Source organism: Postia placenta (assembly GCF_002117355.1).
Source record: "Postia placenta MAD-698-R-SB12 unplaced genomic scaffold POSPLAscaffold_12, whole genome shotgun sequence".
Lineage (NCBI taxonomy): Eukaryota > Fungi > Basidiomycota > Agaricomycetes > Polyporales > Adustoporiaceae > Rhodonia > Rhodonia placenta.
Genome location: NW_020169843.1, coordinates 664,302 through 673,911, shown reverse-complemented (window position 1 = coordinate 673,911; position 9,610 = coordinate 664,302). Strand labels below are relative to the sequence as shown.

The window sequence follows — 9,610 nt, the reverse complement described above, 5'->3', positions numbered from 1 at the left end:
GAGGGGAGGGGGAGAAGAAGAAGAAGGGATATCAAGACGAGCAATGGAAGGCGGAGCACTAGCAAACGGAGGAGGTGGAGGCGGCGGCGGCGGCGGCACTACAGTTGAGGATGGCACCGACGATGGAAGTAGGTTCGCAGCATGTGTTGATTTTGCACTTTCTACTAATTCCATTGTCGAGGAAACGGTCGGCGCATGCTTCGGCCTCGCTGGTGGTGGGGGAGGGGGAGCCACTTGTCGTTTGAAGTCGGTCTCTGTAATGAACTTCGGCTTCTCTGCTAGCTGAGCCTTCAGGATTTCGATCTGTGCTTGAAGGTCCGCTATTTGTTCGTCCTTTTGACTTAGACTATTGATAGCGCGGGTCGCCATCACCTCAGCATCGAGTTCAGATTCACGATTATCTTCCCGTGAGCGGAAGCGAGAATAAACAGACTCCAAGGCACGCTTCAAGTAGATGATCTCCTTGTCCTTGCTAGCAATAGATGCTTCATAGTCGCCATGCTAGGGAACTGTGAGTCCGTGATCACCTCGGATATCGACAGTGCTTACCTGCACCTTCAGTTTGGTAATCTCCTCCATCAGCGTATTCCACTTCACCCGATCACGCTCACGCTTGGCACGATCATCCTGTTCGTTCATAATGTCAGGTGCTGTCTACCAGTTGTAGTCATTGTATTCTTACAGGTTCTTTTCCCTCAGCAGGATTCGACGCTTTCAGTCGGTCAAGTTCCGTCTGTAATTGCAAAACATGCTTCTCCTTTTGCACAAGCCGTTGCACGAGGCCGTGGAAGCTCTGATTTGACTGAGGTACTGTAAGCGCGACATCTACCGTGGATAAAATCGCCATACCTCTGAACCACCCCTTCCAGCACCTCTCCCGTTTACGGTAGGAGGTTGAGAACCAATAGATCGCAAAGTATTGAGCTCTGCAGTCTGTTGCTCGAATTGGCTCTGGAGAGCGGTCCGCTAGACGACAAAAAAATTAAGCTTCAGTGGTGGAGATTCCGCGACGTAGGTCTACCTCTCCGCTCAACTCGTCGACTTTATTGCGAAGGATGTCGAGCTCTTCTGACACGATGGATCCATGGCCATCCAGAGTAGCCTGGACTTCAAGTTCTTGCCCAGTGATGTGCCGTACAGAAGCCGCAAATCGGTTCAAGAGGGGTAACCAACTATCTCCACTAGAGAACACGTCAAACAGAAGCACAATGTTGAGCGTAAAATACATACAAATCCTGGATATCGACAGCTTCCTGTATGAACAAGTTGATGATGTCGAGAATTTCCGCCCTTAGCTGACTGCGACAACAGTTAAAATTGGTCCAATTGAGAAAAGGTCTCGTCAAACCTATCGATTTCGCTCCGGAAGACCCTCGATAAGCGCGATATGATCTCTACAAGGGTAGGGTAAAGCATCTCATGTTCACCAGCGAGATGCAGGAGCTCCTCCAGCACGGGTTCAGAATGTTGTTGCGCGCCTTCCCGATCGACGAGGTTCCGTGCCCGCTCGCGCATGTCCTCCTCATCTTCGAACTTCTCTTCAGTGTACACATCGAGTTGAGTAACTAAAGATTCTGGCGGTTTGATGTAGCGTAACGTCTGCGAGGGCCTTGATAAGCCAGGCCCATAAACCGAAAAGCTAGACTACATACGACGATGACTTCGTTCAAACCACGCCGGCCAAACTCTTCTCGGAGTAAGATCCGTTCCTCGAGCGCAGCCGGACAGTTTGTTAGGGCATTGATGAGCGCCATTGATGCGGTTCGGGCCTCCCAGACGCCCTCTTCATCGTTGCTATATCCAAACTCTCCTACGGTGACGCCGTCGTCTGTGACCTCAGGGAGCTGGAGCGAGGCGATGAGTTCTTGAAAGCGAAATGGCTCCTCGAACTCGACGCGATAGTCAGACAAAGCGGATAGCACCGCTTTATGCCCTTCTCTGAGTGAGAGAACGCAAATGGCTGCAAGAACCTCTGACGTAAGTATTCGTAATTTAACGGACGATCCATGGAGAGAATATGCGATGTGAGTAATGAGTGTAGGCGCTGAAAGGACTTCGCTAAACCCGGGCTGTCATTGCGTGAGACGACCGACATCAACAGACAGTGAGCGACTTACCTCCGTATTTAAGAGCACTCTGAGGCACTTGATAACTTCCAGCAAGACAGTGTCCTCGATGTCAGTTAGCTTCTTCCTCTTGCCGCCTTTGCCCACTAGGGTCGAGAGCAATTTGCTAAGCGCGCCCATCCCCTTCTCCACATCCATGAAATCTTCTATCCACACCAGGTTTGTAGTCGACAGATGGACTCGCAGCGCGATGAGATGCTTCACGAGCTTAGAGTCCGTCGACCTCCCGTTGCGGATGCCGTCAGCGAACCACTTAGCAGTCTTCTCTACTTGTTTCGGTGCGCCTGACGCCAAGCTTTTTTCGCCGCCCGAGGACGACCACCAGCTGCTCCAGAGGCCACCTGTGCTCTGTGGCTGGACGACAGGAGTCGACGGCTCCGTCGGCTTATCCAAGGGCGGGTTGGCTGAAACGACAGAATCCCTCCTCCTGGTATCGTATTCACCGCTATTGCGACTCGCCTCCACGATGCTTGCCGTGGGTGAAGATGTACCGCTCCCCCATCCAGCGATCGAGAATCGCTTCATAATCCCCGAGTCACCAGTCAGCTGCGGGACTAAGCGGGGCAACAAACCTGCGGCACTTGTAGGGCCGTACGTGGATGGCTGTGTGGCATGGCCAAGCTTACTGCGAGTGGCAGTCGCCTTATATAACATTGATGCGCGAACTTCCTTGTTGTTTTGGAGGAGGTATCGCTTCTGCTCGGGTGGCAGGCGATACATAGCGTCGCGGCTGGAAGCCTTGAGCCCTAGCTCGTCCTAGTCGAGCATCAGTCTCCATGATACCAGATTTGAAACAGGTACACACAAGCATCTCCTCAAATTCGCCAGGGTCGACATCGTTCGCACCTGCATCTCCTTCGGTCGGTACGCCTGTGGATCCGAGGTCGCGGCTAGTGCGGTCCATTAGACGGGGATCGCTGACAACTTTCCTCTCAACCGGAATTGCCGTAGTTTCGGCGGTCGGGCTTGTGGGACGTATCCAGCTTTCAAACATACTAGAAAACCTATTCTGCGATATTGAGCTTCGCCAATCCGTCGGAGCACTGAACCCAGAAGTAGGAGTGCGAAGATCTGGCTCTGAGCCGGAATCAGCCTTTTGCTTCGCTGTACCTCCGGATTCTCCACTCTCTTCCTCTTCCTCCATATCTGCAAGACGTCTAATTGTGTCCTCTGAAGGTTCCGTGGAGGTCGTAGAAACGGACCGAGACTTCGATCGGCGATACCATTCGTCAGGGACGCAGAACCTGAATGTGTGCGCTACTGATGACGCTGAGGGCGGGAAAGGGTTACGGTCGGAGGAACACTCAATGAGGCTGGATAGTGTGCTAGCAGAAGACAACCGGGACGACTCTGACAACATCTATAAGCTCTCGAAGTGAACACGCAGGGGGGCGGCTCACTTTCGGCGTCATCGAATGTCCATACTTCTTCCAGTACATACTCCAAGATCCCGCCGCCAGGAACAGGCAGGGATTTCGTGAGACCAAGCTCTGTGATGATCGCGTCGAGCGCATCGCGGACAGTGGTGGATCTGGAGATGAAAGACTTCCATTGGAATCCGTCATGGATCTCAGGGACACGTAGGAATGTGCATGTTAGTACAAGGAACGGATGTAATGAAACCAAACGGAGCACAGGCACATGTAGATGCGACGTGAGCGGAAATGCTGAGAAATGCCTCTCCGAGCTAGCAGAGGCAGATGGGGAGTTGAGCAGCGGAGCTACGCGTGTGGATGGTGGCAGGATACCTGCATAATTTAGCTATGCTTCAGTCATTAAAGCTGCATGATTTGAGAGGCCGTACCATTTCCAAGCTCTTCTAACTCCTCTTCCTCCCACTGACGACCATTGGGTTCTTTCCGTACGCGTTGCAAGGCCCAACCATATTGTTCCAAGTCCCCCAAGATCTCCGACGCCACCTCCTGCTGCAAGAGCAGAGAATCTATGACATCCTGAGTAGTCCCAGTAGACTGAATAGTGGCGAAGTGCAGAGTCCCGGAGGCGAGAAGCGTAGGCACGATCAATGGGCCATCCGCCATGCCGAGATACGACGCAGTCCTCAGACTCAGGCCCAGATTACTGAGAGTGTCTTATGCGCCTCTGTTGAGATAGCTGCAGAGCGAGTCTGAAGAGCTTCCAAGTCGAGCAGGTCTAGTAACGAGGCATCGGCATTGAGCCCCGCCTGAAACTGTAGAAGGGTACTAGTAAGTGACCTGTATTCAAGTAAACGCGGTCCTTTAAAGTCACGCTGCGGCATGCAGCATACACGAGAAAGCGGCCAAGAGCACGACCTGCAGGTAATACACGGCTGAAGTGCTTCGCGCCATTACACGCGCGCGTGACCCGTTATGACCGTCGTAGCTTAACTACCTTTATTAGTCGATTATGGATCTGAGGTCTCATTTCCAGCGCCACGGTCTATTCAGTAGCTAGACTTACGACATAGACTGGAAGCACAACGATGCCAGGATACAATACATATATGATGCAGAGATAGCCTACTACTAGGCCCGACTTTCGAAAGCGAGAATACCAAGGAACGACGACCCCACGTGCAATATAACTCAAACCGAAATAAACGTATTACGGTAATCACGCTTTATGGTACAGACGAAGACCCTTCCGTGTCCACAGAAGGATGAACCATGTAATAGACGCGGAAGTTCCCGTCTTGACTGTCCATCGAAGGCTGGCCGCTGCTCTCCTCCATAGATTCAGGCAGTGAATCTTGCACATCACCCCTGATCTCGATCAAGTAGTTATCCTGCGGGTATAGTGTTACTACCAGATGTTTCGAATGAGGATGATAGAATAATTCGCACCTTGACCAGCTTGCGCAACATCTTGGTGATAAGCTCCTTCTCGTACTCGAGCTCTTCCACATCCTGGATGTCCTCCTCCTTCGTCTCAAGGTACCAGTCGATGAGCTCGTCCCGGTCGACCCCCTTACCAGTCTCTCGTTCGACTTGAGCTAGATGGAAGACGATCAGACTTTGTAGCGTCATGTACTTGTCGTGGGTGATGACCATCCGCCTCTTGGGCTGAGGTGGCGGGGGCGCATTGGGAGCCATGCTGCCCGCTCTTGATATACCATCGGATGTTGCACCGTTGAGGCCACTGGAACCAGCGCCATTGAGGCCCATGGATTCGTTATAGCTTTGCTCGGCCTCGTCCATGGCTGCGATTTCAGCTGCAGACATCTCGACGTCTTGGCTCTCCTCCACATCATCTGCAGTCGCGCGTGGACGTCGTTCGCCTTCTCGTTCGCCCTCAAGCTCCTCCTCATCGAAGTCGATGTCATCCTGCTCCACATGGATGATGGACTGTCGCAAAAGCGTATACGCTTCTCGTACGAACGCTGGTTTGATCTTTGATGTCCGTGAGCACTAGCAAGGGACAAACAAAAGCGAGTTTAGAAGTTCACCTCCGATGTGCAATTCGCCCTAGCGATTGCTTCGCTCAACCGGATCATACTCTCTAGCTGACGGACAGTAATCCTGTAAGAATTGCGGCCGGTACCCGAAGCGTCATCTTGTCGTAGGATGCGGTATTTTTCCACCAGGACGTCCGCTGCCTCCGGAGTAAGCTGCCAATAATATGCATTCATTAGTTTCTCGACCCATCCTGGAAATGCACGAACATGCCTTAGGAGTGAACGTGCGAGCGTAACGGATATATCGCTGCAGCGCCTCTGTACTGAACTCCGGGTGAATGGCTTCGTCCTGGAACCGATGGACATTGACGATATGCTTTGCAATGTTGAGGTCGGACTTCTCGTTGCACTCGTCCAACACCACAAAGAACAGATCAAATCGACTCATAATTGGAGCCGTCATCGCAACGTTGGCTCGCAGTGACTTTTTGCGATCGTATCGGCCACCGATTGGGTTCGCTGCAGCAAGGATAGACGTCCGTGCGTTGAGCGTCGCGTGGATACCAGCCTTCGCGATGGATATGGTCTGTTGTTCCATAGCTTCATGGATAGCGACTTGGTCCGAAATGTCCATCTTGTCGAATTCATCGATGGCACAAATACCGTTATCCGCCAGCATGAGGGCACCGGCTTCAATGGTGAAGTCTCCCGTCTCCTCGTCCTTAACGACTGCGGCCGTCAGACCCGCTGCAGAAGATGCCTTGCCCGATGTATATACGGCTCGTGGAAGGAAGGAACAGATATATCTGTCGTTCAAGTCTGTCACAAGATGCTGGGACGCGAGACAACAGTTCACTTACTTGAGAAATTGTGATTTTGAGGTTGAAGGGTCGCCAACAATGCAAATATTGATGTCGCCTCGTAGGTGCATGCCTTCCGGAGTCTGTTTGTGTACTCCACCCATCAACTGCAGCAATAAGCCCTTCTTCACAATGTCGTGACCGTAGACGGTCGGCGCTATACTCTCCACCAGTCGTGAGTAGATGTGGTCGGAATTCACCATGCGCTTGAGTTCTTCAAATTCTGGTTCCGTCAAGGATCGGGCGAATGCCTCACTGTCGTCTTCGCCCTGCTCATCCTCTCCCCGCACATTGGTCCCAGCCTGCAAAACTATATTCAATTTCGACTATAAATGGCGGACACATGTGGTTACTAACGTGACCATCCACGTCGTGGACCATGCACGCCAAGAATGCTGTCTTGTATTGCAGATCCCGGACACCGAGACTCTTCAGACCAGTAACACCTGCACCACCGACAGCCGCTGCGGCAGAATTTGCACCAGCCTTTGCAGCCTCTCGCATTAACTCCGCTTTGTTGCCTCCGGGAAGGCCGAGCTGGCTGACGTCTGGCACCACGATGAAAGTTCCAGTGAAAACGCATTTGTCTCCAGCTTTAGCGCGTTCAACTAGCTCTGAGCGGAGAATCACGTCGAGAGATCGAGGCATAGAGCCGGTGGGTATCTCGGAGGGGTTCTCCTGTATCCGGACCTTCTGCCAATCCGTAAATTTTGAACTGTCGATCTGCAACTGCCATGCCGTACGATTACCGCAAGTTGGGTTGGGGCACAAACTCGGCTAAGATATGATGTCAGTTTGACCACCTGATATTACAGGAAATGAAGCGCTCACCTCAGTATACTTGAACTGCTGTTCGATCTCGTTGACTAGGCCTCCACAGACCTCACAGATGAAGCTTCCATACAGTAGCTCAGGCCGTACCTCGCTGGTACGAGTAACTGTTCCGCTTATACTCATCAGTGTACCAATTTTGTCTGTTCTCAGATCGCGAATCCCCGAGACCAGTGGAAGATGGTAGAACGCGACGTTGAACTCGCGAGATTGCAAGTTCACAGAATCTGTGGCTGCAGCGGTGGGATTCAGCTTGAGATATTCCGGTTCGTACTGAGCGACAAGGTTGTGAAGAGCACGTCGAATGTAAGGCAGAAAGCGGTAGTATTGTTTTTGAATCGCGTCAGCGAGGACGTCATCCTTTTGCAGCAGATGTCCGTAGTCGACATAAAGAGTAGTGAGCTCGTATTCACGCATTGTGTGAATCTGTTCGATGTAGATGAGTTCGCCGTCAGGCGCAACGGGGACGCCGCCATCTGAAGCTGGAGTCGATGCAAGGGCAATCTCTTCTGTAAAGCTAGCAGCGGGATTTGTGACAGCCCTGTATTCTTCGCCGGAATAAACTCACGTTCGGAGGAAGGTCTCGAAGCTTTCTTGAACACTCTCGCCCACCGCATCCTTCACGATAGGCACATCCGCGTTCAGCTGGCCCTGACCCCTGGGCCTCCGTCTTCTTCTTGCGCCTGCATCGTCTCCGTCTGGGACTTCTTCTGCTTCATCATCGCCGAGATTTAACGCGTCTGAGCCGCGGCCGGATGGCCGTATTCGTCGCGGTGTCGATCGTCCGTTCGAGGATTGAGACGCGACAGGAGCACTACTGGGTGGCAGAGAGGATTGCCGCAAGGGCGGGGAAGAGGATACGCTGTCGACATCCATTGTAGAAGCGAGAAAATGCGACTAAAGGGATGACCTTGCTCAACGCAAAGAGTAGACGCGTCCAATGTAATGAGACACGAGAACGCCGGCCCTAAGCTGACGCGTGGTGGCGCGCGCTACCGTGCTCGCGGACCCAAGTACCACTCGAGTACCGCTCACTATCAGGTCTGAGCTTGGAACTTTCAGTGTCTACTCAATCTTTGTACTCGATGGAAATAGAACGGCTTGACCCTGTATACGTCAACGAACGGCTCTCGCAGCCTCCTTTTGTCACCATACCTGGAGTTGTCAATGTACGAGACTTGGGTGGATACTCTAGCACGATCCATGCGGGCATGAGGACCCGGTCACGCCTTGTGTTTCGGTCTGCGGAGCTGTCCTCTGTCACGGAAGAGGGTATGTCCTCGGAAAATCTGACTTACTGCACCCTGCGCATAATGGCATCATCAGGAAAGCTCAAGCTAAAGGAGCTAGGAGTAACGACCGTCTTCGACTTGCGGTCAGACACCGAGATCGAGAGATACGAATCACCCATTCCCGAGGTTCCTGGCGTGCAGATCTTGCGGGTACCCGTCTTTAAGACAGAGGACTACAGTCCTGAGATGATGGCCAAGTGCGTTTAAGAAGTGTTGCTAGAGGTCCATAAGCCTGACCGTTCGTACGATCGCTGTAGACGATTTGCCCTCTACGCAAGTGGCAAGACGGAAGTACGTCACTCTCAGCCCAGTCGTTGATCTTAGTTGAGAGCACCACAAGTAAGGCTTTCATGGAATTGTACTCGCAAATCCTCGATCATGGGGGACTTGCGTTTGGAGCAATTCTCCGGCATGTCAAAGATAGGCCAAACGAGGGTTGCGTATTTCACTGCACAGGTGTGCCCATGTCGCGGGCCCGCGTTGTACTACTGATGAACAGAGGCCAGCCGGCAAGGATCGTACAGGTATCCTAGCTGCTCTCATATTGAAGGTGCGCAACCCGATCACGCCGTATTTCTTGTCGCCTCACAATTGCAATATATTCAAGCTAGCTGGCGTGGCGGATGAGCTAATTGCAGAAGACTACTCCCTGACAAGGGTTGGTCGCGAACCTGCACGCCAAATGGTCATGGCACGACTAGCCCAAGTCCCTCTGTTTGCTTCGAACACGGAGGCTGCTCTGAACATGTTCACCTGTCGGTCTGTGTGGATCATACTTGATGCATCACTGTGACTCACTAACAGGTTCTCTCAGTGCAGAAACCATGATAGCTTTTCTGCAATTATTGCAAGACCAGTATGAAGGAGTCGAACGATACCTTGAACGATACGCTCAGCTCTCGCCTGATGACATACAAGAAATCCGCCGGAATCTCCTAGAACTGCAATCATAGCAGTTCCTGGCATTGTAGTCAGTGTCACGGCAACCTGTCTCCGAAATACACAACGCGTCGTTTCTCACTCGTCGTGACATTACTCTACTGTATCAATCTTGTAATACAAATCCTCATTGAATCATGCAATAATATACCGACATGCAGGCGAGTCTAACGAGTCGAATCCCCAACG

The 9,610-nt window shown here is 52.2% G+C and overlaps 3 protein-coding genes across 3 annotated transcripts in view; 1 reads left to right on the top strand and 2 right to left on the bottom strand.

Annotated features, from left to right (window-relative positions):
* POSPLADRAFT_1150541 (hypothetical protein) overlaps positions 1-4,165 on the bottom strand; it is a gene marked incomplete at both ends in the record, with an annotated part of 6,710 nt that extends 2,545 nt beyond the window's left edge. The window contains 12 exons of the mRNA XM_024486429.1: positions 68-501; positions 550-627; positions 683-793; positions 850-966; positions 1,022-1,181; positions 1,231-1,299; positions 1,349-1,599; positions 1,653-2,069; positions 2,118-2,882; positions 2,932-3,476; positions 3,527-3,874; positions 3,931-4,165. Coding sequence (XP_024336203.1) covers positions 68-501; positions 550-627; positions 683-793; positions 850-966; positions 1,022-1,181; positions 1,231-1,299; positions 1,349-1,599; positions 1,653-2,069; positions 2,118-2,882; positions 2,932-3,476; positions 3,527-3,874; positions 3,931-4,165 — 3,530 coding nt within the window. The remainder of the gene's footprint in view (positions 1-67; positions 502-549; positions 628-682; positions 794-849; positions 967-1,021; positions 1,182-1,230; positions 1,300-1,348; positions 1,600-1,652; positions 2,070-2,117; positions 2,883-2,931; positions 3,477-3,526; positions 3,875-3,930) is intronic.
* Positions 4,166-4,575: 410 nt separating this feature from the next.
* Positions 4,576-8,066, bottom strand: POSPLADRAFT_1067184 (hypothetical protein; the record flags this gene model as incomplete). Its single annotated transcript, XM_024482155.1, has 8 exons — positions 4,576-4,890; positions 4,949-5,494; positions 5,551-5,712; positions 5,771-6,305; positions 6,360-6,661; positions 6,717-7,136; positions 7,191-7,707; positions 7,759-8,066. 8 exons carry the CDS (start codon positions 8,064-8,066, stop codon positions 4,726-4,728), a joined length of 2,955 nt encoding a protein of 984 aa, XP_024336202.1. The 3' UTR covers positions 4,576-4,725.
* Positions 8,067-8,224: 158 nt separating this feature from the next.
* Positions 8,225-9,598, top strand: POSPLADRAFT_1184142 (hypothetical protein). Its single transcript, XM_024489059.1, has 7 exons — positions 8,225-8,462; positions 8,517-8,679; positions 8,740-8,773; positions 8,827-8,938; positions 8,989-9,032; positions 9,090-9,241; positions 9,297-9,598. The coding sequence occupies exons 1-7, from the start codon at positions 8,276-8,278 to the stop codon at positions 9,433-9,435; spliced, it is 831 nt and encodes a 276-aa protein (XP_024336201.1). The 5' UTR covers positions 8,225-8,275; the 3' UTR covers positions 9,436-9,598.
* The last annotated feature ends 12 nt before the right edge of the window (positions 9,599-9,610 follow it).